Source organism: Fragaria vesca, linkage group LG3 (assembly GCF_000184155.1).
Source record: "Fragaria vesca subsp. vesca linkage group LG3, FraVesHawaii_1.0, whole genome shotgun sequence".
Lineage (NCBI taxonomy): Eukaryota > Viridiplantae > Streptophyta > Magnoliopsida > Rosales > Rosaceae > Fragaria > Fragaria vesca.
In genome coordinates, this window is record NC_020493.1 from 24,052,697 (window position 1) to 24,080,075 (window position 27,379).

The 27,379-nt window shown below is 38.1% G+C and overlaps 4 protein-coding genes across 4 annotated transcripts; 2 read left to right on the forward strand and 2 right to left on the reverse strand.

Moving 5' to 3' along the window:
- Positions 1 to 2,028: 2,028 nt before the first annotated feature.
- LOC101311259 (elongation factor P-like) lies at positions 2,029 to 5,991 on the reverse strand. Its single transcript, XM_004294965.1, has 11 exons — positions 5,712 to 5,991; positions 5,594 to 5,624; positions 5,481 to 5,494; positions 5,333 to 5,383; positions 5,141 to 5,210; positions 4,807 to 4,876; positions 4,630 to 4,697; positions 3,631 to 3,754; positions 2,967 to 3,006; positions 2,546 to 2,613; positions 2,029 to 2,405 (listed from the first exon to the last, which is right to left on the reverse strand). The coding sequence occupies exons 1-11, from the start codon at positions 5,916 to 5,918 to the stop codon at positions 2,393 to 2,395; spliced, it is 756 nt and encodes a 251-aa protein (XP_004295013.1). The 5' UTR covers positions 5,919 to 5,991; the 3' UTR covers positions 2,029 to 2,392.
- Positions 5,992 to 7,197: 1,206 nt separating this feature from the next.
- Positions 7,198 to 20,733, forward strand: LOC101294548 (mediator of RNA polymerase II transcription subunit 13-like). The gene is made up of 22 exons (XM_004296153.1): positions 7,198 to 7,221; positions 7,514 to 7,587; positions 7,684 to 7,817; positions 8,069 to 8,155; positions 8,333 to 8,420; positions 8,505 to 8,585; positions 9,000 to 9,077; positions 9,161 to 9,240; positions 10,101 to 10,179; positions 10,272 to 10,595; positions 11,218 to 11,277; positions 12,126 to 12,369; positions 12,972 to 13,241; positions 13,613 to 14,953; positions 15,312 to 15,581; positions 15,675 to 15,787; positions 16,166 to 16,253; positions 16,439 to 16,517; positions 17,103 to 17,398; positions 17,740 to 18,799; positions 19,187 to 19,561; positions 19,729 to 20,733. The coding sequence occupies exons 1-22, from the start codon at positions 7,198 to 7,200 to the stop codon at positions 20,340 to 20,342; spliced, it is 5,859 nt and encodes a 1,952-aa protein (XP_004296201.1). The 3' UTR covers positions 20,343 to 20,733.
- A 1,428-nt stretch (positions 20,734 to 22,161) lies between these two features.
- LOC101311552 (arabinogalactan peptide 14-like) lies at positions 22,162 to 22,790 on the reverse strand. Its single transcript, XM_004294966.1, has one exon. The coding sequence runs from the start codon at positions 22,698 to 22,700 to the stop codon at positions 22,515 to 22,517; it is 186 nt and encodes a 61-aa protein (XP_004295014.1). The 5' UTR covers positions 22,701 to 22,790; the 3' UTR covers positions 22,162 to 22,514.
- A 2,339-nt stretch (positions 22,791 to 25,129) lies between these two features.
- LOC101311841 lies at positions 25,130 to 27,075 on the forward strand. The gene is made up of 6 exons (XM_004294967.1): positions 25,130 to 25,305; positions 25,533 to 25,585; positions 25,668 to 25,854; positions 26,228 to 26,513; positions 26,612 to 26,689; positions 26,792 to 27,075. Exons 3-6 carry the CDS (start codon positions 25,670 to 25,672, stop codon positions 26,840 to 26,842), a joined length of 600 nt encoding a protein of 199 aa, XP_004295015.1. The 5' UTR covers positions 25,130 to 25,305; positions 25,533 to 25,585; positions 25,668 to 25,669; the 3' UTR covers positions 26,843 to 27,075.
- Positions 27,076 to 27,379: the final 304 nt, after the last annotated feature.

Consider the following 27,379-nt stretch of genomic DNA (forward strand, 5'->3'; position numbering starts at 1 on the left):
GGTTTTGTTGGGAGGGGCATCATCTTCAAAAACAATGGAAACACCAACATTTCTGGATTTGTGGATGCTGATTGGGCTGGGAATGCACTTGATAGAAAAAGTACTACTGGTTTTTGCACTTTTGTTGGAGGAAATGTTGTTACATGGAGAAGTAAGAAACAAAGTGTGGTAGCTAGATCCAGTGCTGAAGCTGAGTATAGAGCAATGGCATCAGCAGCATGTGAGCTGATTTGGCTGAGAGGCCTTCTATGTGACTTAGGATTCCCTCAGTCTGCAGCCATGACATTGCATTGTGACAACCAAGCAGCAATGCACATCGCATCCAATCCAGTGTTTCATGAACGCACAAAACACATTGAAGTAGACTGCCATTACATCAGAAATCAGGTTCAATCTCAAGCCATTGAAACTGTTTACACTCGAAGTGAAGATCAGCTAGCTGATCTCTTCACCAAATCTCTCACTTCAGTTCAGTTTCAAATATTCTTGGCAAGCTTGGATCAATCAATCTTCTTGATCCAGCTTGAGGGGGAGTATTGAAACAGTATTTAGTCAGTATTTAGTTGCAGCATGGTGTAGTGATGTCATGGTGTAGTGGTGTAGTGGTGTAGTTGAAGTATGGGGCAGTATGGAACAGCAGCATGGTGTTTGTCTTCAATTACTGTAGTAGTGATTGTTCATGTCTGTTAGGCATGGTTAATCCATACTTGTTAGATAGAAAGTCAGTAGGTAGTTAGATTCAAGTTCTCTATATATTTTCTTCTCCTTGTAAATTCTTATATGCATTCAATATATCAGTGAGAGAAAATTGCTCCAACACTAGTATCTTTTTCAATATAGACACAAGGGGTTGCGAATCGTTGAGGAAAATGTCAAGTCTGTCAAACATTGTGGAAGGCAGAGAGACAAAAATGATCCCCTGGATGGAGTTGCATCTTTGCCGTAAGCTGTGCCGCAATCTGGCTATGGACTACTTGGCAAAGATGAAGAGAGAGAATACTTTACCGGAGGATAATTCAGAGGTCACGGCGCTGCGGTCTCTGTTTCTTTCATGCTGGCAATCTAGTTTCCAGGTTTGCTTTCCTGCAGCAAGTGAAATTCCAGAGTGGCTCACCTGCCGTATGAGCTTTCAGAGGTTGCCCCAGCCTAAGCGTATATACTATGGGAAAGGAGTTGAAGTATACAAGTTCAAAGTTGAAATTCCTGGAAATTTCAACCTATGGGAAAGCAAAGGAGGATTGGCGTTCTGTATTCATCAGCTTGATGTAAACTACTACATGGTTTCATTTTTCAGATTACGCACCATCTACATTAATGGTGTGTGCATCATTCAAGGGCTGGAAGAAGACCGCCATTGGTGGAAGTTGTGTGGTAACTTGTGGTTACACTATATTCCATTCCACACAATAATAAGACGGCTCAGCGAGGCTGGCATTGGCTTAACGCCAAGTTCCAATAGCTTTCTTGTGAACTTTGAGTTTGAATATGGTATTGGGAGTGTCAAGTACACCGGGATGGGGAGCTGCGGGGTTCATGTAGATGTAGTAATTCCAGAGTTTGATGAGGATGAAGGCGTATCGGTAACTTGTGCAGAATGGTTTCTTTCACTCTGATCGGTCTTGTGCATAATGGTATGCTGTTTATCTGTTGTGACCAAATCTAACATACCTTCCAACTGATCGATCACTTTACCTTCCACATTCTCAATAGCTTGGTTTACTGAAACCGGGCATCACGAGCACCGTGCTAACTGCATTCTACTTACTTTTAGGTGTCTAAGATCATGAACACTAGGCTCACTGCATGCTGCATTGTACATGTCTGTTTGATAGAAAACGTAATGCAGAATACAAATACTGTACCAGCTCACTTCTCTTCCTCGTCTATTCAGCATTCACTTTTGCACTATGCCGTTCTCCGGTGGTACACAATTGGGGTGAAACTGTTGAACCTGATTGAGGATTGTTGAGCAGCCTCTCTTTGGGAGTGGGATTTATGTGTGATGTAGTCAAGCAGTACAGCACTTTAGTAACATAAATATATTATTTACAGCGACGGCCTGAGTATGTAAATGGACAACTATTTTTTCGTGAAATAACCATAGCTGATTAGCTGTTTCTTATACGTATCTGCATAGTTAGTTTATCAAATCTGAGAGATGTTCACATCGTTATGATCATCATAGCTTCTTAAAAAGTGGAAAGGCATCAATCTGGTTAATGGTACCACTCCACTGGTCACTACAATAGTTCTCTATGGTATTTCCATCACTACAGGAAACAAGCCAGGTCATCTTAATTAGACAATGCACAAATGATATTCCACCTCTCCACCAGATTCAGACAAAAAAATTGAACATCTCTCCTCCAGAATGTAGCAATTATATCAAGCATCATGCCTTGGCCCTGATACCAAAAAGGATAAGACAAAATTAACAGAAGATATAGAAACCAAACTATCAAAATCATATATATTCTTCCCTAAAATCACTAACAAGTGAACAAACTAATCAATTCAGATAAAAAAGAGAACCCAGCCAAATTACCTTCTAACATAAGAGTCATCCTCGGTATCAATAACTACAGAGTCACCAGCTACGATATGAGCTGGTACCTGGGCAGACAAGAAAGAACGAAAAAAATTAGATACTAATGCAATAGATTCATGACACCTATAGCATATCTTCAATTCTTGATTTGTGAAAAGTCTCCGTGTTTCATATGTAGGCATCTAAGGATGGTAGAACAGGGAGATGGGAGAAGCTCTATCACATGCTGAACTTTGAAAAAATGTGGAAATCTAGCAGCCAAGCAACATCCCTTTTCCAGGAACAAGGTTGCGACCCAAATAGAAACATAATTGACAGCTTCTCTACTTAATTTTTATACCATATTCTTCTTTTCATATTAGCTACAAGTACCACTAAGTTGGCATGTGTAGAAATATTATAAGGGAATGTAACTTACTTTCACAATGAAGCCATTTTGGGTTGTAGCTATTTTATCCCTGCATTTACAAAAAAAAAATCAGGGAATATAGCAAAAGCACATAGATAATCAGAGTAGGTATAAAGACTAAATATGGTTCGAAAACGTAAAAAGGAAATAGTAAGTTCACTTCTTTCTATTCTTCATCCATCTTCTATCTAATTCTTTGCACATCAGCGCTATTATCTAACAAAAGAAGTTCAAGCGTTGTGCCTTTCATTTTGAATCGAGAAGGACACTGAAACAGCCTCAATGACACTAGCTATCTATTTATCCTCAAGTTTCCCTAAAGCTATCTAGAGTTCTTTTGATCTTCTTCCTAGAATCTATGATGAATATTCTTACAAAATTTCTCACAAATGCATCTCACAAAATACAAAAGCCATCCAATAATAATCTTCTAAGTTCTCAAGGCTTTAATAAATATTCAATCTATGAGAATGTATGCTACTGCACTCGTAATTATCTCTATTTGACAAGTATTCCATCTTTTTAAGCAACGATATCATGCAGGCCAAGCAGCATATTCCTGTCGAGTGATATTTCAAGGAGAAAGCAGAATAGTAGACTGAAAAACAAAATAAAAATAAGTAGCGAGATTAAGTGAGCTCAATACAATAGCATATGTACAGTGTAAACATACTTAGGTGTTGCTGCAATCCCCTTTATAGGAGGTTGTGCTTCCTTGATAGTGCAGGTTACATGTTTTGGAACTGATGCAGATAAAGGGGTCCCATTAAACAGTTCCACTTTAACTTTCATTTCTTCTGTTTATCATGAATATCATATTTCAGTTTAGTATAGAAAATGGCAGCCATGAGCACTATGATGAGGGAACAATATTTGAATTACATATGTGAAACCAATTTTCTGCCCACAACAACCAGAAGAAAACACGAGAAAACAAGATATATAAAGCAGTGTTATTATATAACCATAAACGACTAGGACCTGTTAGATAGTTGTATCTAGGAGGCATCATAGAAAGTTATACAAATAGAAGCTCACACTATTCTCATCTCACAAGAAAGACGACATAAGTAAGCATCAATCATAAGTGTGCCTCTGTATCTGATAAGTTGATTAGGTATTAAATTCAAGTTTCTATACTTCTGTTGACTCATTGGTAGTTTAATGCATGATAATCACCTTAAAATGATTACGATCATAAGAGATAGTCACGAGGATCACAAAATTCTTGTATATATGAACATTGTATTTGACATAATACAACGGTTCAGTAAAGTTGGTGGAAGGTCCTCATGTTAGCAGAGTTTATAAGAAATGGCCATGCAATAAGAGTTTCCAATGCATTGATCAATAAAGTCTGGACAAAAGACTAGCAGTAAGTAAATTGTTTTGACAGGTAAACAGTCAGTAAATGGCCATGTGACAGCAGCTACCATGACATCATCATTTTCGGAAACCAGAGTAAGTAACACGGTTGGTGGAAGCCAGAAGGCTTATTTAAATAGTTGTGAGTTGTAACCAACATTTATCTGTTTAAAACTATAAATTTGAAATCTATTCTATGCTCATGAGTAATTCATATATTTTGGAATGCCGACACTAAGAAAATAATCAGGGTTATAGTTATATGATATATATACAAACAATCAGAAAGGAACGTGTATGAATCAACCTTGTAGGTATTTAGCATTCTTTCCAAATACGTCTTCATTCACTTCGAGCTGATCAAGTGTCTCAGGACTGATAAGAAATACAAAGAAAAGAATTTTAAGAGAAAATAACAACAGTAAAGTGAGAGGGGGTGGATGAAAGAATCTATTATTTTAGAAGAAAAACTAATAGAACTCACTCCATCAATAATACTTTTCCATCCCGATCTGTGCACATGTAAACGTAACTTTTTGACGTAACAAATACTCCTGCAGTAATTGGTACGAGAGTTTATCAGTTCAGAGCACACGTCTATAATCATTTAAAATGATCGGACATTATTGGTATGCAACTGGGAATAACTGTGACAATCCAGCCCATTTTGTCAACATTACTTCAAGAAGTAGCAATTAAAAGATGATACGACTACCAATGAATCTAATACCAAAATCACTTGAACCAACCGGAAAGGCAACAAAAATACCCTAAGATGAAACTAGCAGGGCTAATTCACAAAGTTAAAAAGTTCATACTATCAACTGTTTCCTCAGTCCCCAATCTTTGGGATGTCTTGTTCCCAGAGTTGACATCACGAAGCTCCAGCTACAACGAAAAAAAGATGACAAAAACAGCCTCAATTAGGTTTCTAAATAATACTAGTAATAATAACAAAGACAGTGAAAGATTAGTAAATTAAAACAACACCGAGGATTAGAGCAACACACCTTAATGTTGGCCTTTCCTCTTCCTTCATGTGAATGCTCTACCTTGATTACCTAAGCAGTACCGAATATCGCAACGATGAAATCACAGCCAATTATTAACAATAACATTGCTTGTTTAATCGAAAAATAAGATGACAAAGCTGCTCACCTGGTAAATACGATCTGAAGCACCATAATCCCAACCGGAATTTGACTAAATTTCATCAGTACATACAGAATTTCAAAACTAAAACACAAAATCGTGTTGCGATTGCAAACTACCTTTCTTCTGAATCACATTGCCAGGCCTCACCTGCACGATCATCATCACGATTACGATTATTTCAGTCGGAAAAAAGAAAAAGAAAAAAGGGAGAAAGGTTGTTGACGGAAAGCTTACGTCAGCGCCTTGGACTCTGGCGCCGCGGTGCTGAGTGGCGGACCAAGGAGGAGGAGTGAGACACGTGTTGGTGGCGTGGCTGATTGTGGAGTCACCGGCAGGGGAGGATAGCAATTTGGAAAGAGAAGAGGAAGAGGAGAGAGCGACGGCGCTTAAGGCTCTCGTAAGGAAGCGACGGCGAGTGAGCTTCGTTGCCACTGCTTGCATTTTCTTCTTCTTCTTCTCTCTCTCTCTGCTGCAACTCAAGTCTGAAACCCAGCGCTCTCAGGTTGAGCTACAAGAGTTGGGTTTTTAGTCCCAAAAGTCCAATATACCCCCTGAGCGTATCCCAGAAGTATATTGGCGTTTTTCCGATATGTATGGTCAGGATCTGCTCGGAAACGTCGGAAAAGCGTTCGGAAACGTCCGCATATGTCTCGGAAAGACGGAAACGTCCTCATACATGTCGGATACGCTCAGGGGTATATTGATCTTTTCGAGACGACCTCGTTTAGGATTCGAGATTTCCCCCGGATTGCATCCGAGATATATGGGTCTTCAGTGAAAAGATTAATATACCCCTAAGCTTATCTGAGACGTATCCGTACATCTCCGAGTGTTTTTCCGATGTGTACGGTCGAGGTTTGCTCAGAGACGTAGGCAAAACGCTCGGAAACATCCACAGATACGTCTCTGAAAAGTCTCGGCTCAGGATATGCTCAGGGGTATATTGGTCTTTTTACGTTCATCGTTTGGGCTTCGAGATTTCCCAGGATTGCATCCGAGATATATCGGTCTTCAGTGAAAAGACCAATATACCCCTAAGCTTATCTCAGGCGTATTGGACATCTCCGAGCGTTTTTCCGATGTGTACGGTCGGGATACATAGGAAAAACGCTAGGAAACAACCACAAATACGTCTCGGAAAAGTCTCAGGTACAACTCGGATACGCTCAAGGGTATATTAGTCTTTTTACGTTCGTCGTTTGGGCTTCGAGATATATATTTGTTCATGATGGGCCCATTTTTATTTGGGTCTGACGTGGTAAGTGGCCCATTGTTTTGTTAAAAATTTTAATTTGGTAATTATTTGAGCTGGAAAAATGAAAGTGAGGATTGAGCTATATAATGACGAGGGCAATCAAATCAAATAGGACCCGACTGAAGATCCGATCCGAATCAATTCCCGTGGACTCTGAACCCCTTTCTTTCTCTCTTCCCAAATTCGAATTCCAATTCCCCCAAATTTCCAGGTACACGCGCTTATTCAATTTCCCCAATTTTGAATTCTCAGGTTTCATGTTAGGGTTTATAACGGCGCATTCAATTTCAATTTTGTTGCTTTTTTGTATTCAATAGGTCACAGTTGTATGAATTTCTGAGCTGTTTGTTTGTTTGCAGGATGAGAAGTGATTTGGTGTGAGTTTAAAAGAACAAGGGAAGCTTGGAGAACAGTTGAGGACTGAAGGAAAGGAAGTAGCTTTTTGGAGCTATAGAGAGAAGGAATATGTGGACCAATGTTTTCAAACTTGTATGTTTCCTTTTCTTTCACTAGCTTCAATTGTTCCATTTCAGTCAAGTTGTTCCTTTTCTTATCAGAATGAGGTGTTGAGTGTGTTCCAAGAAGAAATTGGAAATACAATGTAGGGTGGAATCTAAATAGTCTTTAAGTATGCAAATGAGCTCTCTGACTCTAATTCTGTAAACATTTTACTTAAAGGTATTCTATAGTATTTTGAGTTGTGTGAATCGCTGTAGGTGGTTAAGTTAAGCTGCTTAATTAATTATAGTAGTATTGTAACTGCTTGTGATCAATTTTGCAGCCTGGTTTTAATCAATTATCATGGTTTCAATATCTCCCGCATGAGTCGGAGTTGCTCCAACTACCAGACAAAAGGTTAAAATCTGCCCCAGGTTCCTAATTAATTAGGCAAAAGGTTTTCTTTGTCACAGTCTCTGATCCTTAACAAACATAAATATATTTTAACCTGAGCAGCAGTGTGAAAGATGCTGCCACACAGATGGTACTTTCCGCACATTTACAGTTGCAGAAGGAAGGATTACTCAGCACGTGGACCAATTCCTTTGTTGGGCCGTGGGACCCATCACAGGGCTTTCACAATCCAGGTAAGAAATGGGTAATGTGGTTGGTTCCTCTTATATTTCTGTTTCGTTGATTTTGTTGGTGAAATAATCCCACTTGATTATCAACAATCATTAATATTGGTATGAATACCCAATAAATTTGCTTACCTAATGGCTATGCGTTGGGTTCTATTTGGAACTTGTTTAACATAATATGGAGAGTTTCACATATACTGTCTGTTGTATGGGATACCATATTTGGTTCTGACTTCTGCTTTGTACAACATAAACAGATGAGAAGATTAAACTGTGGCTTTTCCTGCCTGGGCGTTATTCAACTGTTACTGACTCTGCTCAAGTTGCAGTCTCTAAATTAAGAGGTACTTGGTGCTCTTGGATCTTATTATTTATCAACTATTACTTATGCAACAGTAAATGGTATTTTAATCAAATTTTTATCAAATAATTGTTTTGTACCATAAACAGAGTGCACGTCTATTTATGGCATATAATTGTATCTGTGAATTTAACTAGAATTTTGATTTGTTTCGAGGAAGTTGTTGCATCTGGAGTTTGGATATCTCCTGGGGACTCGGAAGAGGTTGCAACTGCCCTTTCTCAGGCTCTGAGGAATCGTATAGAGAGGTCATTGTACATCAATAAATCCAAAGTCCTTGGAGTAAAGTTCACCATGTTCATATTTGATAATTATTTTATTGGTATCTACAGAGTGCTATCTGGGTTCGCCTATATGAGGTTTGGTGATGTATTTTCAAAGTTTCATCCATCACAAAATGAAGAGCTTCTCAGGTATTTAAAATTTAGTTTATTGCCCTAGTGATCAATATGTATATTACGAATGGGAAGTATTGATCAAAACACAGTGATCATCACCATATAGTAATAGTAAGACATTGACTGAATTGGCTGTAAAATGACTGATCGTAGGATGTTTTTTTCTCTTAAAAACAAAGTTTCGAGGAGGTATTTTCTAATAAAATGTTATCTTTCTTAAAAGAATGTCAACTAAGTGAGTTGGCCGTAAAATGCCAGTTTGCCAAACTCAGGATCTGCAAAGCAAATTATATTCTCCATATCTCTCTTTTTGGTGTGTGCACATGGGCATGCATTGATCTAGTTTTGCTGGTCTTAAACCTTTTCACCTTAATAGGTGTTCTTCTGATGCTAGATTAAATTGCCTAATTCTTGATTGATGTTTTGCAGGAAAGGACAGCCTACAGTTGAATTTATTTTTTCTGCGACTGAAGAGGGGATATTTGTGCATGCTTTAGTATCTGCAAAGTGTGTAAAGTTTGCAACTTCATTCTATTCACTGGAATGTTTGGTAATGTAACACTAATTTTTGCTTTTGAAACTCATTTTAGGCATGTCCGAGCACTTTCCAGTGGTGATTTGGAGAGAGTACTGAAGCATTCTTCCAAAAATTCTGGTTATAGGCTTCCAGGTTTGTGTAATTTCTATACTGTAAGTTTGGTTTTATGAGGTGCGGTAGACTTTAACCTTGATTACCACATTAGTATGTGTAGTGTTCTTTTTGAGCCTGATTGAGTACAGGAGAGGGATCTATTCTTATATATTCCGTTCTGTTTAGCAAGAAGCCATGATTAGATAGAGGAGGGTTTTCCTAAAAGCTAATTATATAAGCTTGTCCTAGTGTTGTTCCAGTTTGAGAACACGTGGTTGGAGCACCACCTTTTCCAGCTTCATTCATGGACTCTAGAGAGAAGATGCTCCAACTTTAGGAAATTGGTTCAGAAAAAAAAATTTAACAAAAAAAAGAAAAAGAAATAAAAGATGGTGTTTTAAAGGTCCCAACTAGGATCTGTTGAAACAGAGCCCACCCATTATTCCCTTTTGGTACAGAGGCAGATTTAAGAGAGTCCTTACCAAGCTTGGGTAATTTTTTTGCTAAAGTACAAAAAATCTGTCTGCTCCACAAAAACTTGAACCAAGAACCTTCTGCAAGCACCAAGCTTAAGAAACCATCGCACCAAGTGCAGCTCTAATGTTTTCAAGAAAATAAAGTATATAGATACATCCTTATTAAAGCTCATCTAAAACTTTTGCCTCAAACTCCACCCTGGTTTTGCTGTTGGTGGCATGATAAAATATGCCTAATTACCTGAAGTAGGTAAATCTTAATGCTAGCAAGTGAAGATAGTGGAGGGATTTCTTTACTTGAGGATTTTGGTCTGTTTATATAGTTTTTATTTTATTTTATTTACTGGAGAAAGGCTTCAGAATAAGTGTTATTACCTAAAATTTTGGGTCTGTACTAATATGGTTTTGGATCGATTGTCACAGTAATCGCATCTCCTCATGGAATATGTGGTAGGCTTACCGGATGTTGCCCAAGTGATCTTGTGAAACAAGTGTATTTTAGGTAGTTACTCTTTCATTAAGTGTGTTTAGTCTTCTTCTTCTTTGAGTACCACTTTTAAAGTTTGTTTATTTATTTATTCTATCTTCTAGCAGTTCTAGCAAGTCTAAGACTTCAAATGGTTTAATTGGTCTGCCAAATCACGTCTCTCAAGGTTCTGATTGCCAACTGAGGGGTCAAAGTTGCTATGTTGAGGTTACTCTGGGTTGTCCTAGACCTGGAAGTGACAGGGCCTTGCAATCAAACTCACATTCCTTCAGGAATCTAGTGAAACATCAAGTTGCCGAATCTCCTGCTTTGGGAAGAGGTGATCAAAAGGGATCTTTGAATAATTCAACAGTTTATGAGAAAACATTTGTATATCCAGCTGAGGCAGTGCTTGTCCCGACTCTGCAATTTGTTAGATCGTCTTTAAAAAGGTACTTCAATTTTCTCAGTCAAGTATTGCTGCAGCCATGAAATTGAACTTTTGATGTCAGCCTGGTTCAGATTAGTTGTTATAGTCCAACCCAGTTTGATGTTCTTACTGTGCATTAGTATAGGCAGTCTGTAGGGGCTCGGACACTCGGTGATATATTCCAATAGGGAAGCTGCAGTAGGTTAAATCTAATTGAAAAACAGTAGTTGACTAGCAGCTGCTATGTCTTGATCATGTACTTCTTATCCTCCTGGACTGTTTAGGCTCAGTAGATTTATAGTTTGTTTTTGGTTACACTGTCCAAAAGGTTTGCACCTTTTGTGATTAATAGTAGGACATTCTTTCTTATGTAAAAAATGGATATGTTTTATATGCTTAGATAGATTAAATTTTTGGGAACTTCTGCAATGACAGTTTTGTCCATCCTGTTAAGTAGTGTTTTTGTTCCTTTTGCACTTTTCTATACCTGCGTCCACAAACAATAACCTGTGCATTTCACAAAAGCAATTATTTCAGTCCAATATAAGTTTATTTCCTATATTGCCTACGATGAACTGTTTAAACTTTTTTATATCTATGTTCTGCTCCTTATATTTTGCAATGGTTACTGTCATGAACTGCAGATTTTGGCTGCAGAATTGGATAGGGCCTTCCATGCCAGGCTCATCTTTCTTCATGCTTTGGTTAGTGACTTCATATATGTATTCTAACATTTCTTCAGTTCAGATATTTTTATTGTCACACTGTGCCTCCAACATAGTTCTTCTTGAGGTTCTCTCTAACATGGAACCGTGGGAACACACGCTTCCTCACACACATTGCATTTCTTTTGGTGGAATATGGTTGTTGATGCCAATGTCATTAGCTTGACTTAGAACAACAGTAACATAATTGGAACTTAGACAGATACAAGGGTTAATAATAAACAGTAAAATCTGTAGCTTTTAATTATCGAGCAGGAATTCAGGTCAAAGGAACTTTCGGATGGTAGAGTGCAGGCATTCTAGGGAAAGAGGACCGAGAAGATAATGTGATATCTATGGCTAATGATGTTTTAGCCTTGGTTGTTGGAATGATATATAGCAATTAGAATCTTAGGGCAAAAGTTGAAGTCCAGAACCCTCAGATTGACCATGGAAGTTGAATTCAATTTGTTTGTGGCTTGATATTGGAGTAAAATTTGAAGTTCGTTAGTAATTAAAGATACTTTATCCTAGAAAAGAAAACAAAAAAGATAGCCAGTTGTGGTGGAATGGTGAACTGTTGGAGCAATTTGTTTTTGTGCCAGATTAGTTTAGGTCAGTTGCCCATATGGTAAGGCAGTTCTCATACGACAAAGTGCTCTCCCAAGTTTGAGTTTCCCTTTCCCTTTGGTAAATAGAAACTTAATTGATGTTCTGAACAACATAGTTTCTATTGTTGTACCTTTGTTTTTTATTGTTCAGGTTCATATAATAATATCCTTGTAGGTAGACTTATAAATGTTGGCTAAAACTTATCTTCTCTCTTCTGGTTGTTATGGTTTCAGCAGTTCTGATAGCATAGATCCTATGGAGGAATGGAATGAAACCAATGGTATTCGTACACAACGTGGCTATAATAGTAGTAGCAACAGTAATTGTAGCAGCATTAGTAGCATAAGTAGCAGCTCAAGTGAAACTGATTACAAGATGGCAACAGGAGCCGGTGAACTAGAGGCTGACGCTGATTCTTTAAGCAGTAGACAGTCTGGTTTATCTTTTAACGATCGTTCGGAAAATGATAGCTTTAAATTGGTACTTCATCTAATCTTCAATATACACCTTTTTCCCATGTTATAATGGATATCCATTGGTATCACATTTCAAGCTGATAAATCTTAAACTTGCAGCTTTTGGAAACTAGTGGCTATTTTGATTTTTTTCTTTGTTGTCTGTAATAACACTTGATCTGACACTAGCAAATACAAATAAGAAAACAAAATAATTCCTCAGTGTATTAAGGTATCACATCACTGTTGAGTAGAGGCCCAAGCTAGTGTTTGTAGGGGGAAGGGTCCGCAACATACTAGGTACTGTTGGATGCTAGTTACATGTCATGTATGCAGTACCCAATATGTTGACTAAGAGTGCTGCTACAAGTTTATTGGTAATGTGTTCACTGTAAACTACAAGTTTATTGTTACTTTTCTTTTAGTTCTTTGTGGAATTGAGTGGTCGAAGAAAATAACTGAACTTGCACACGTTTTTATGGATGATAGATGTAAACTCAACTGTATTAGGAAGCAGCACATTTGTTATGAATATTGAATGTGGACTCATTTATATCTGGATATATCTTTCTCTATGAATAGTAGATGTCAGAATGCAACTTCATTGCCAATATTCTTTTTCAGCAGGGTTCTAAGCGCCCTCGAGCTGGGATGACTGACTCATTTGCTCAAGTGGGTACATCTACAAGTGCTTCTTTGCAGGACACATACAAGTCTGATTATGGTTCTGTGGAAGTCAACAACTCAGCGATCACTGGATTTGCAAACGAACAGAGTGGATCTCTTTGGGATTGGGATTGGGATGATAGTGACAACGGCACCGATATACATGCTTTGCTGGATGAGTTTGGAGGTTTTGGAGACTTCTTTGAAAATGATGCCTTGCCATTTGGGGAGGTACTTTCTTATCCTAGAGCAGTGCATGTGTTAACGATTTTTATTTAAAACAGCGTCTTCTTTGCAGTTTGTTTTCCAGTATGTGTTTGTTTGATCTTCACGTATGCGTTACCAGTTATTTGATGACAACTTCATTTGAATTGATCAAAACAATTATTTGTTAGTAAATTGAAATCTAGACCCAAGACCCTTGGACTTACTGGAGGAACATTATATTAATTGATTTGCTTGAATTGATTCAGTTTCCTTTCTCCAGACCCACATACTGTTAATCTGATCAGTTTAATATGATAATTGTGCTTCTTTTTGATTAAAAAATGAAGTGGATTGTACTTGTTTTAAATTTGATGATGGTTCTTTGTATTATGAAGCCCCCAGGAACTGCAGAATCTCAGACGCTTATGTTGTCCGGTCCAGATTGTGGCGATGTAGTTGACAATCCAGTTGGGCCTATGGATGTTTCTGATCAGATGCTTTTGTCCGAGAGTTTTGCATCCTTCGAAAGCCTTATTCCACCCCCTCCAGCAGCCATGGAAGAGGGGCTTGGCAAAAATCAAGGAGTTGGAAATGGTGCTTTGGCATCAGGTCCCGTGAACTGCTCTTCTGCATCTAATGTCAGCGAATTTGATCACATATTAAAAGCTGAGGCACTGATGACATTTGCTCCTGAATATGGAGCTGTTGAAACCCCCACAAGTGAAGTCTCATCATCCATTTACCGAAGCCCTTACTTGCCACAATCTAGAAAAGTGGAGAGTTCAAGTTCAAGTGCAAATAATTACACATATGGTGCAACCCCACCTTCTCCTTGCCTTGATGTATGTGATGAGAAGACTGGCGTGCCAACGAATTCAAAAGCATTTCCTGGAAAGAAAGATGCAAACAACATTCTCGGGTCAAAAAACTATTACACCCACGTAGGGAGTGGTAAAGAGCAACAAGACAGAAGATTGTTTACAAGTAGTAAAGACACTGTACTCACACATGATGGGGCTACACCATCGACATTCCCAACTTTCAATTCTGCAAATGCTGTCAAAGCATCTCAGAGGAAAATGATTGAGGGGACATTTGACGCAGAAAATTCCTTTTTGTATATGAATACCATTCCTGCAACTGAAATTGAATGCCTCATATTTCAAGCGTCAATGTGTAGAATACGGCACACATTATTGTCTTCGAGTAGTCTTTCATCTCTTGGTAGGCTGCCTGGTGACCCAAGTATGATGACAGATAACATATTGGGAAAGTATGAGCTGAAGAGGAAAGATTCAATACCAATTAGAATTGCTGGTGATATTGATGGAGGAATAATTGATGGACATCTTAATGCGCCTGTTGGTGTTTGGCGCTCTGTAGGAGCTCCTCGGGTCTCGAAACCCTCAAGTTCATCTAGTATGGAAATTAGCACATCCTTGCCTCATACTTCATTCAGTGAGGAAGGTATGCTTTCTTATGGGCAACGACAACCACTTCAGGAACTTCTTGATGGCATCACATTGATTGTACAACAAGCTACTGCTTTTGTTGATTTGGCCCTGGACTCAGATTGTGGTGATGGCCCTTATGGTTGGCTTGCTTTACAAGAGCAGTGGAGAAAGGGATTTTCTTGTGGACCTTCTATGATTCATGCAGGTTGTGGGGGTACACTTGCTTCTTGTCACTCCCTGGACATTGCCGGTGTTGAGTTAACTGATCCACTCTCTGCTGATGTAAGCTCATATTATATATGGTTTCTTTTGTACATATTCTTTCTTTTTTTTTTTTTTTTTTTTCTAAGAGCATGCTGATGCTGATCTCTTACATTTATGCATAGATGTGTATATATGTATACATATTACAAGAAAAAGATTTTATTCAATATGAAAATGGGATAACATAAAGGGTAAGAAGTTAAACTGTTCATTCTATTTAATAAGGTTGATCCATAAAGCAACCTGATGGTTTGGTTTTGAGCTTCTTGGGAACAAGATGTGATATCAAAGGTTAATATTTACATGGAAAATTGTTTTCGCCTCTGATTTAGGTATATATAAGATATCTAAGAATCACCTCCCCCCCCATTTCCAGGTTCACGCTTCATCTGTGATTAGTTTGCTGCAGTCTGACATAAAGATGGCCTTAAAGTCTGCATTTGGTATGTTGGATGGGCCATTGTCTGTGACTGATTGGTGCAAAGGCCGCAACCAATCAGGTGAAACCACAGTTGATGGATTATCTGGTGAGTCCACTATAAGTGATTGTAGAGATTCATCAAGTACTGTAGCACTATCTACGGGGGAACCATTGAGCCCATCACCTTCTGTTGGATCAGCTGGCCTTAAAGGTTTATTTTCACTTGTGTGTAATCGATGAAAATGTTGATTTAATTATAATAATCGGTTTAATTTCTGACATTATTTACTCTTACTAGATGTAGGGAAAGTGGATGAGACATCCCAAAGAAGATCAAACCCAGAAAACTGTAGTTCTGAATCTGATCTGCAGATGAGTGCGCGTCTAAGACCGACACTTTTGGTTGCTCCGTCGCCTGCTATACTTGTTGGGTATGTGTCCTGTATACAATTTCTTATCACAAGACCTGAAGTGAGTGATATTAGACATCAATTGTGCCTTTAGCCTTGCCTTAAGTCCGGTGTCAAAACACCTTGTTTGCTTTCACTTGCCATCAAAAACATTATGAGTTACTTGCTCCTTTTCATTTTAATTAAGAAAACTGTTTAGCAAACATCTGAAATGTTTCACCTAAATTACTTTGATTTGCAACTCTGGTTCAAGCAATATTCCTATTCTGCATCTTCTTCCTACTAGTTTTCTAGAGGTTGTGAATTAGTTGGCATATTGAACCAGCTTTCTACTTCCTTTTGCGACAGTTCCATATAGGTTCCATATAGAGTAATGTTCCATAAACTGTTTGTATCTAGGTATCAGGATGATTGGCTTAAGACATCAGCAAGCTCTCTGCACCTCTGGGAAAAGGCTCCCCTTGAGCCATATGCTCTTCAAAAACCTGTAAGTTCATCAAAAGTTTGAAACCAATCAAAACAAATATGATACAAACTATTTATGTAACAAACATCACTTTATATCTAGTGTGGAGGAATATTTAAAATTGCTTACATTTTCATTCGCTCTTTAACCTTGAATTTGCATTTGTCAGATATTTGAAATTTCCATCTGTTCATTAATTGCTGCAGATTTCTTATTGTGTTATATGTCCAGACATCGATCCCCTAACATCTGCCGCTGCTGATTTTTTCCAACAACTAGGAAGTGGTAAGTGGTAATTTGCCCTACATGGGTAATTATCTGCTATTCTGGTTTATGTGTGAAAGAGAAAAACAATTTTCAGTTACTAGGATGACAAACTGAAAACTTTAATATCTTGATTCTTGACCGAAAATACTAGTCATAAAAGGTGACAATTCTGTCTCAGGCAGCTGTCCTGATCCCTATCCCAGGCTAGTTAGGTAAGGGGCATGACATTACTCTCTTGGGTTTGGAGAAAGTCATGAAAAATATGAATCATGTCAGAGAGCAACACATTGACTATCCACCCCTGAAGAAAAATGTGGATAGACCATACTCTAAGAAAATTATAACTAGAGACTTCTCTTTGGGTAAAACAAACTATTATCACCGTGTTAATTTGATGATTGAAAGAAGTGTCTGAGGTGTTAACAAAAAGGGAGGATAAAAGATGGCCACACAGTTATTACTGACTCTTGATAACTCTGTTGACTATTGTGAAATTGTGTAACCCCAGATGTTCTTTGTTAACTTTATCTCTATCTTCGTCTGTCTTTTCTTGTGTGTGTATGTGCGTGTTTTAATGTATTCTGGTGGTTTCTTCATCTCCAGTTTATGAAACATGCAAATTGGGAACTCATTTGCCTCAGAGTTGTGGGAATCAAATGGAGGTTGACTCTGGAAAATTGTCATCTGCTGGATTCGTGCTGCTTGATTGCCCTCAAGCGATGAAGATTGAAAGCAGCAATGCATCTCTTGTGGGGTCAATAAGTGATTATTTTCTTTCTCTTTCAAATGGTTGGGACTTGACGAGCTACCTGAAGTCTCTTTCAAAGGCTCTCAAAGCTTTGAAACTTGGTCAATGCTTGTCTACAAATGCAAAAGAAGGAAGTAGCAGTCCTTCTATGGTAAGTTGTCTTCAATTATTGTTGTAGCAAAACAGGTTCTTTTGTCTTACGTGTTCCTGGATTATAGATTATTTTGCCGTTCCTATAGTGAAGGAAATTAATATTTACATTTAAGAAGTACTTGCTAAATTACAGTGCTTTACTTATCTATCGGGGACTCTTGAGTGTGTTGGAAACTCCATTTCTTCTACTTTGACAGTAACTTGAAATATTTATCGTCTGCTAGTCCCACACTGCATATTGTGTAGAACCATATTATCTCACATATGTTCTTTTATCTAAAAGCCCCACTAATATAACGTGGCTGACAGATTTGACATCAAATATGCTTTTGCATACAGGTGATATATGTGGTGTGCCCCTTCCCCGAGCCTATTGCAGTTTTACAGACAGTTATTGAATCTTGTGTTGCTATTGGATCTGTTGTCTTCCAATCAGACAGAGAAAGGAGATCTATGTTGCACAGTCAGGTTTCAAAGGCATTAAGCTACTCGGCAGCAGTGGATGAAGCATCAATATCAAATGTTTTAGTTCTCTCTGGGTTTAGCGTTCCTAGATTGGTACTGCAGATTGTGACAGTTGATGCCATTTTCAAAGTTACTAGTCCATCACTGAATGAGCTTGTGATTCTTAAGGAGACTGCTTTTACTGTTTACAACAAGGCTCGTCGAATATCACGAGGATCTTCTAATGATACAGTCCAGTCTTCATCTTCTAATAGATCCCATTCGGTCCTCACACAAATGTCTTCTCCGGGGATGTGGAAGGATTGTGTTGGACCTCGTATTACTGGGCATTCCCTACCAAGAGAGGGTGAAATTGACGCTAGTTTGAGGACTGGTACCTGGGATGGTTCATGGCAAACAAGAACTGGAGCTGTAAGCTGTGATCCCAGCCGAATTGGAGATATGTTCCTTCAAGATGAAACTCGCTACATGTTTGAGCCATTTTTTATTCTTGCGGAACCTGGTTCTGTAGAGCGTGGGATTTCACCTTTGGCTTCTAATAACTATCCATCAGAATCTTCTAAGCCATTGTCCGATGAAAGTGGTGGAGTGTTTATGCCAACTGCAACTGGGGATACTGGATCAGGCTCTCAAGCTGATGCATCTGAGGCAGACAAGACTCCAAGTCTACATTGTTGCTATGGATGGACAGAGGACTGGCGTTGGCTAATATGCATCTGGACAGATTCAAGGGGAGAATTACTTGATAGCCACATATTCCCCTTTGGTGGAATTAGCAGTAGACAAGACACAAAGGGACTGGAGTGCCTTTTTGTCCAAGTTCTGCAGCAAGGCTGTCAGATACTGCAGGTATGCTCTTCTGATACTGGAATGACAAAACCCAGGGACTTCGTGATTGCACGCATCGGAAGTTTCTACGAACTTGAATACCAAGGTATAGGAGTTCATTCCATCTTTTAATTTTCTGTTGAGGTGCTAAGAGGAAGCTGCAAAACTATTGAATAGAAACAGCATATGCTGATATGTCAACTTTGTTTAATTTTGAACTGTCATGAAGATAAATTACTAGTAATCGACAGTTGTAGCATGTGATAAAATTCCCACGTGCAGTTTAGTATTTTATTTTTCCCTTTTCTCTGTTTGTGAATGCATGGCTGCAGTTAATTTTTTTTTTATAAAAATAATCTGTTCCTTCTGTAAACAAGTATATATACTCCTTTTCTGTTACATAAACCATATTCATTAAATTGTAATTCATTCTCCTGTCTTCTGAAGTGGCAATGATGTTGAGTTTTTGTTTTTTACATCTGATTGTTAACAGAGTGGCAGAAGGCAATCAATACCGTTGGGGGTTCAGAAGTGAAAAAATGGAACTTGCAATTGCGGAGATCTGTATCTGATGGGATGTCTGCTAGTAGTAATGGGCCATCCTTGCAGCAGCAGGAAATGAGTTTGATTCAAGAAAGAAATCTGCCTTCGTCACCTGGCCCTCTGTATGGAAGTCCTCACTCAAAGATGTCTGGATATATGAAAGGTGGTTTGGGACAACCTTCTGGGAGAAAGCAGTTAATGGGTGCACATACATTGATTGACAGCTCAAGAAGTTTGCTTCAGTGGGTGCAAAGCATCACCTTTGTCACAATTGCAATTGATCATTCTTTACAACTTGCCTTTCAAGCAGATATACCATCTCCTGGTGATTCTTTTTTCTTCCCATCCTCATTTCCTTTTAAAGTTGTTTCAAGTGAAAAAATAATTGAGTTAGCTATACCATCAGTTGTATGATACAGATCCACTTTATAAATAGCACTACATAATCTTTAAAGTAGATGTTAGTGAAGTTATTTTGATCGTCTTACGCAGGAGCTCAAGGTGGTTTTGGTGTGGGCTCATCTGGATATTTGGAAGGCTTCACGCCTGTGAAGTCTCTTGGCTCCACACCTGCTTCTTACATTCTGATCCCATCACCTAGCATGCGTTTCCTTCCTCCAACACCGCTTCAGCTGCCCACATGTCTCACTGCTGTATCACCTCCACTAGCACATCTCCTTCACAGCAAAGGCTCTGCTATTCCCCTTTCTACTTGTTTTGTGGTTTCAAAAGCTGTACCTACTATGAGGAAAGACTATAGGAGCAACTTGAAAGAAGAATGGCCTTCAACTCTTTTGGTCAGTCTTATTGATCACTATGGAGGTAATAACTTTAGCCAAGAAAAGATCATGAGAGGTAATGCTAAACAACTGGGAAGGAGTCCAGGCTCAGAAGCTAGAGAATTTGAAACTGAGGCTCATGCCATCCTTGAATCAGTTGCGGCAGAGCTTCATGCACTCTCTTGGATGACCTTGAGTCCAGCATACCTGGACAGGCGAACTGCCCTGCCTTTCCATTGTGATATGGTTTTGAGACTCAGGAGGCTTCTTCATTTTGCTGATAAGGAGCTCTCCAAGCATCCTGAGAAGGCACAAAGTGTGGGTTAAAAGTCCCAGACAGCAGTTAATTGATTGGCCAGTGGTAAATATAATATTGAAGAAATGAAATGCCCTAATCAGCTATAGGTAGCCCATGATAGGTATCTGTTTTACCTCGTAATTTTGTAACTTAATAGGTTTCGATGTAATTTTAGCCTAATTTATAGCAATCTTGGTCGAAACGATGTCAATGAAAATAGGCAGTCTGGAAGGAAATAGCTAGATCTAACATATGTAGTTTGGTGATGTAACAAACTATCAGAACTAATGTAGATTGTATTAGAAAGTTATATGATTAGGTCATCAGTTCTGAAGTTAGCATTATGAGGTAATGTACAGCTATTCAGTGCTTGGATGGAGAAGTCTAGGCGTGTTTAATTACCATTGTTTATCTCCATATATCTAATAATTTGAAGATTTAATTGTACCAGTTGAGCTATATAAGTCTTTTTTCTACTACTTATTGAATTTTTTTGCTAAACCATGCAAGCAAAAATATGCAGTCAAATTTCAAGATTTATGTGAATTGGAGGTGAAAGTTTATAGGATGGAAATTCAAACTTGAAAGAGTGCAAATGACCATGGAAGAAATAATGGAAATGAAGGGATTTGCTAGGCTCCTCCATAGTACATTTCTCATGCCTTGTCAATAAGTTAAACTATCTATGAGTGACATGTAAACCAGAAGACTGACCTTGTTGTGTAGCACATGTAGTTGTTGAAATTAGATTAAAGAACCTAGAACTCAAATGTTAAGTGAGCACATGGAGTGTATTAACTAATGGTGTCTAACACCAACAGAGTTTCTTCCTTATGGTAAAGCAGTAGCTTTCTGGTCCTACCATTCTTTCTTTGAACTCTCCAAGCATGTGATGTTTGTTCACTAGTTCACACTTCACATCATTTGCTGGTTTTGATATTTATAATTCAGTGCCTCCTTCCTGGTCCTCCTCTCCAATTCAGTTTCATTCCATGTGAACTGTATTATTATTCATGTCATGCTTCCTTGTTATTGAGGCTGTTGGTTTCTACACATAATTGATGCTCTTTCACTGAAATCATGTATTAAGACTATTACTATTGTCTCTTTCCTTTTCTTTGTAAAAATTACAGCATTTTACTTGAGAGGAATATTGTATCTACTTGACCAAAAACTTAATAGCTAAAGAATTTGTGTAATCTTAAAGCTTAAGACATGGAAGAATGTTTGTTTATACTGGTTATATACAATTACAACTTATGTGCTAAACTATGCACATGAATCTCACAAATTGAGCACTTTTTATGTGAAATACATGTAGGACATAGTGAGGTCAGAAATTCATTATACTTTATACTTTGGCATTGAATTGATATGACCCACCCTGAAGGAATTATTTGCACCAAAACAAGTTAATAGTACATTCATGGCTGTTCTGGAAAAAAAATCATAGACTCAAAGGGCAAGGCTACCACAGAATCTGATATTTTATATCTGCTACTTGCCAGGAGCATAGTTTTTGGTCTAGATTCAATCTAAAGAAGCACCCTCTCCTCTTCAAATTCCAATGGCCTAAAATATTATGGCAGATGTCCCACAACATGCCTTTCAGCATCATCATAATCACAAACTTCCATTGGAATCTCCCAAGCAACAGCTCATCAGAATCCCTTGTCACCACAACTGCCACCATATTTTCCAAATCCACTCTAACAGTTCCTCTTTCTGTCTCTTTTTTCTCTTTTCCTTTTCTTTTTTTCTTTTCAAGTGGTTAATAGACAAAATGCAGGAAGAATCCAGTGGTGTAACAAATTCCAGAAATGAGAAATGGTACTTGAAAGAAATGTAAAGATACAATAATGGGATTTTATTACTACAAATGGAGCACAAATACAATGAATTAGAAGATCATAATAGGAAGAAAATACAATACAAGAAGAAGATTAATATACATCAACCACACTCAAACAATCCCTCCTCATATCATCACCAATAAATAATCAAATTACAACCTGAAATCCCCAAGAAAGAAAGAAGATATCAATCCAACCCATTTTCCACTCTCTCTCTTTCCTGAAAAACTGAATACAAGTGATTCTAGAGAGAGAGAAGGAAAAGTGAGTGAGAAAGATAGATAAATGCATAACATTACTACTACACCAATCAGCCTAAAATGCAGTCATGACTGATCATGAGCTGATTCAGAAGAGGACCCCAAAAGCCAAAGCTGCTAGAGATGCAAAGAAAGTGGGCACAAAGAGGGTGTTGGCATCAGATGTTGGGCTAGGTGCTGGAGCATCAGCTGCAGCCACCTTCTCAATGCTTGACAAAGCCACCATCACAACCACCAACATAGCCACTGAAAGCTTCATCTTCATTGACTCCATTTCAAAGTGCTTGAAAAAAGAAGATGAAGTTGCAAACTTTAGAATGAAAGGAGGAAGCTTTGGAAGGGCAGAGAGGCTTGTGAGTATTGGAATTGTAAGGACAATGGTTGGGGATGGTGGACTATATATACAAGCACACAAAGAATATAACCTCCATAAGGTTCAATTAAGTTGTCAAAGGCAGCTGCCCAAATGATGGAAGTTGACACTTGACAGGTTGGCTTTGGCCACTCTTTCCATACAGCTGTCATTTTGGGTCCCCAACCTTTGCTGTCTTAAACCACTGTTTTGGTAGTCTTGTTATTTTTCCACCTTCCTTTCACTTGTTAATGAATTAAAGTTCATTCATTCAAACCAGAAAAGAAGAATTAAGCAGATGCCTCATGGTTGTGGTGGTTGTTGTTTGTTACTCTTATATGGCTCAAGAGTGAATGTTTGCTTTTCTGTTTTGTTATATTGTTAATTTGGTAGGAAATGTAATGAGAGGTGATGAGCTGTGGTGATGCTTCTCTAACATGGGTTTGCCTTGTAATGTCTAATTATTATATGGTTTCTGGAAAGAGCAAATAATTAACCTTGTGATGGATGCATGATTATTCTGGTTTTTTGAAGTTGGAAGTTCAGGAATGAATTGAATGGGATCCATACATGAGCTGTGATAAAAGTCAAGTCATTGAAGCAGAAACTCTAGCTTAAAATCCAAACGAAAAGGAAATTTGAACTGTTTCATTCTACAATCTGCAGTATTTGTGGGCAGGGCAGCTGGCCTAGGAATTCGATTGGCCACCTAATTTTTACCAAATGACATGATTTGGTGTCTTGTCCAAATCAGAATGAGTGTGGAATATGTTACGACTACCAAATTCTAAAACAAATTTGATTCAAATCGAACAAGCAATCTTGTCGATTAAGGTTGATCAAAACTCAAAAGCAACATATGCTTATCATTTTCAATGTAAATTCGAATGATCTCAGTTAAGTTGTCATATACATAATACATCAAGGTCAGTCTGGCTGCTCTGACATATATAAGCAGGAAAGTATAACAATGGCAACATATATGTTGGTTAGGTTTGTGTTGTTGAGAAAATGAAGAATAATACAAGATAAGACCAATTCTTTTTAGATCCTGCATGAAACTTTCCCTAATCTTCCATGTCTGATTTGTTCACACGATTGAATTTAACTGGCATCCATGTATATGGTTACAGGTAGAGAGTACCTAGCTATGAATCGAGTTGAAGAATTCAACATGCGCATATTTATAGTTATTGAATGGAACCGGTTGAATTGCTAGCTAGCTTGCAAATCAAGTCGAATCATACATAATTAATCTGATAAGAATTCCAGTATTAGTACACTGACATGAAAAAAAATAAATAATATATATATATATATATATATATATATATATATATATACCTCTTTTACACCAATAAACTGTCTGATTAATAACTTAGAGCATAAGGCAAGGCTCTGCCTGAGAATGAAGAACCAACACTCAACTCATTCGATGTTCAAGTACAACTTCAACTTAATTTGATCATATAAGTTTACATAAAACGTATGTTTTTCATCATGTCATACCTCCTATAGCTATTCTGATCCTTTTGTCGTCTCACTTGCAACTTTTTCTACAGAAGTGGTATAGGCCTCATAACCGACATGGAGGAATATAACTACTGTGTACGTACTGGCAATCAAAGCTTCATCCTCTTGCATAGTGATCAATTTGGGCTAGCTAAAGTGCATGGTGTGGACTGTGGATCGAGATCGTTATATGGGGTGGTACGTAGCTACTAGCTAGTGCCAAATAGCCCAAACTACAATATCAGTATTCCTTCTTTTCTTTTTTTTGGCCTGAAACAGTATTCCTTCTTTATATCCTAGCTTTGTGGCCCAAACTGATTCATCCATGATCTATGTAAATGAGGATGAATCATTGAAAAAAACTTTTGTTGCCAAGCACCGTATCTCATTCCTAATCAAACTCAATTTATTCTTCTGAATTTGATAACAATTTCCTGATAAATTCTATCAGTTAAAAAATACAGCCGAAGTTTATATGGGTTAACGACATTTCGTCTATGCCGATGCAAAGGTTCACCTACACGTCCGATGATTTAGAAATTTTGGTGAACAAAATAAAACGATCTTCAAATTGACATGTTCTTTTTTTTCCAAAAAAATTAAAACTAGGGTAACACCTTCGTTCTTTTTGGTTTCATTGTGTCTTTCTACCAGGCCACTAGGGTAACACTTTAACAGTTTTAGGGGACGGTTGGAGGGAAACCATCTGTACCCTCTATCAGTCTATCTCATATCTTACGGTTAAGGATATTGTTGTTGTAAACCTCGGAATCTCGGATACAAAGAGTAGAGACCACAAAGGCAACAACATAAGAGCAAAACAAACTAGGGTAAATGTAAAAAGAAACACAGAAACAGACAGAGAGAGCTCTGAGAGTCTGAGGTTTCAGTGAGTGAAGATAACAAACCAAGAAAGCGCCGTTTTTTGATTTCTTGGCCTCTCAAACACACAACACCACTCACTCTCTTTTCAAATTTCTCAACAAGATTTTCTTTGCTGCTATGCACCCTTCTCGTATGTAATCACCTTTCTCCCTTAAATCTGTCTTTCTTCTGGTTATGTATATGTTCTGCTCTCTTTGGTTTCTGAAGCAAAAGTAGAAACCAACGAAAAGATCGAACTTTGAGCGATTTAAGACTAAGCAGTCCTGGTTCCCGTTTGGTTCTTTGTTTTCTTCTTTCTGTTTTTGGTGTTTTTCGATCCAATTCTGTAATGGGTCATCCTAATTCTGTTAAATGCAGGGTAATCTGAGAGAAAATCCTTTGATTTCCCAATTATCTCCTCAGATCTTCTGGTCAGTTTTCAGTTTCAGAGAAATAAATTCTGTGTTGAATTTGCAATTTGGGTGATAATAAGATGTGATACTGGTGTTGCAGGGATGGAGAAGGAAGGGAAGAGCAGTAGAAGTAGAGAGTCAGAGTTTGTGCTGCAATGGGGGAACAGGAAGAGGCTTAGATGTCAGAAGGTGAAGGTCAAGAAAGAACGAAGCTTTGACACCAACATCATCACCAAATCCAGGAAAATCAGAGACTCTCCCTCTCCAATACCTCAGCGCATTAACAAGTAAGTAAAAAGATCAATGCTTTAGTTCTTAATAGAAGAAAATATTCCTGTCTTTTCTTTAAGAAGCTATTGTTTCACTAAGAGCTTGTTTGTTATATTGTATTGTAATTGGAAATTTTAATTGGGTTTAGATAGAAGGAGAATGGGGTACTTGGAAAGAGAATATACTTCACTAATGCTTATTTTTATTGGTTGGAGAGAAAGATCGATTCTGTAATCATATGATAGTTGAGGAGGTGCTGTTGATACTATTGGATTCGAGATTTCATAACCCTATGTTTATCATGAAACAATTTTGTGCTAATACAGATTTGTTGAAAAGGCGAAATGTGCTTACCATTTTTATAAGTGACTATGTTTTGTTTGATAGCAGGAGCTCGACGTCGCCATTGAACAGTAGGAAGTTATTTATCACATCTCCGGAGAAGGAAGATCGGTATTACACAACTAGGGGTTCCTTAGGGTTGGATGATAATGGTAAGATGTTAGGATTAGATCATCATGGTCATGCGGTGGAGGATAAAGGAAGCAATGTTTGGCCAAAATTGTTCCTATCATTGTCTAGTAAAGAAAAGGAAGAGGATTTCATGGCAATGAAAGGGTGTAAGTTACCTCAAAGGCCCAAGAAAAGAGCAAAGTTGCTACAAAAAAGCTTACATGTAAGTTTTCCATGACCTTGAGAGAGAGAGAGAGGGAGAGGGAGAGGGACAGAGAGTTTGTGATGTGTTTGTGACTTAATCTTCCTTGTGCTGTGCAGTTGGTAATGCCAGGTGTATGGTTATCAGATTTGTGCCGAGAGAGGTATGAAGTGAGGGAGAAGAAGACTTCAAAAAAGGTACCATCTCTTGTAACCAAGTGTTTTCCTGTCCTCAAACTTAGTTCGGTTCTGCAAATTTATGAGAATGTTATATGACTGTGTTTCCATATGATGATGTAGAGAGCCCGGGGTTTGAAGGCTATGGGCGGTTTAGATAGTGATTCGGACTGAGAGATAGATCAGTTGCAAAAGAGGATACAGGTTTTTGGGATCAGTAGGCAACCAAGGGACAATGATCAAAGCCGGCAAAAATACAATGAAAGAATTGGTGTGGTCTAAACTTCCTTTGGTTGTCTATGTAGAAACTTCTCTGGCATTTTTTTACGTTGGAAAATAAATTTCATCATCTGCCTCACTGCCTCAGTTCCTGACTTCCTGTTGTTTAATCAAGGTAGTTGATTAGTATACAAGATCACTGTTCTTCTACTTGCGTTGTGCTATGCATCTCATATCATGGGTTAATCAGTCATTATGAGGCAGTTTGCGTGCCATAGTCGTATATACATTTGTTATAAAGCGGAGATTGCAGGCTGACATCATATTTGGAGAAATTCTATATAATTATAAAGTATACAGCCCCCTTCCATTGAGGGATCCCTATTTTTGGCCACTTTCTAGGGATAGGGCATTACACCACTTCCCAATTGAATTTTTACATCTCCACCGTTCATATCTTAGGTCTATATGAGTAGATCACCTCTACAAAAA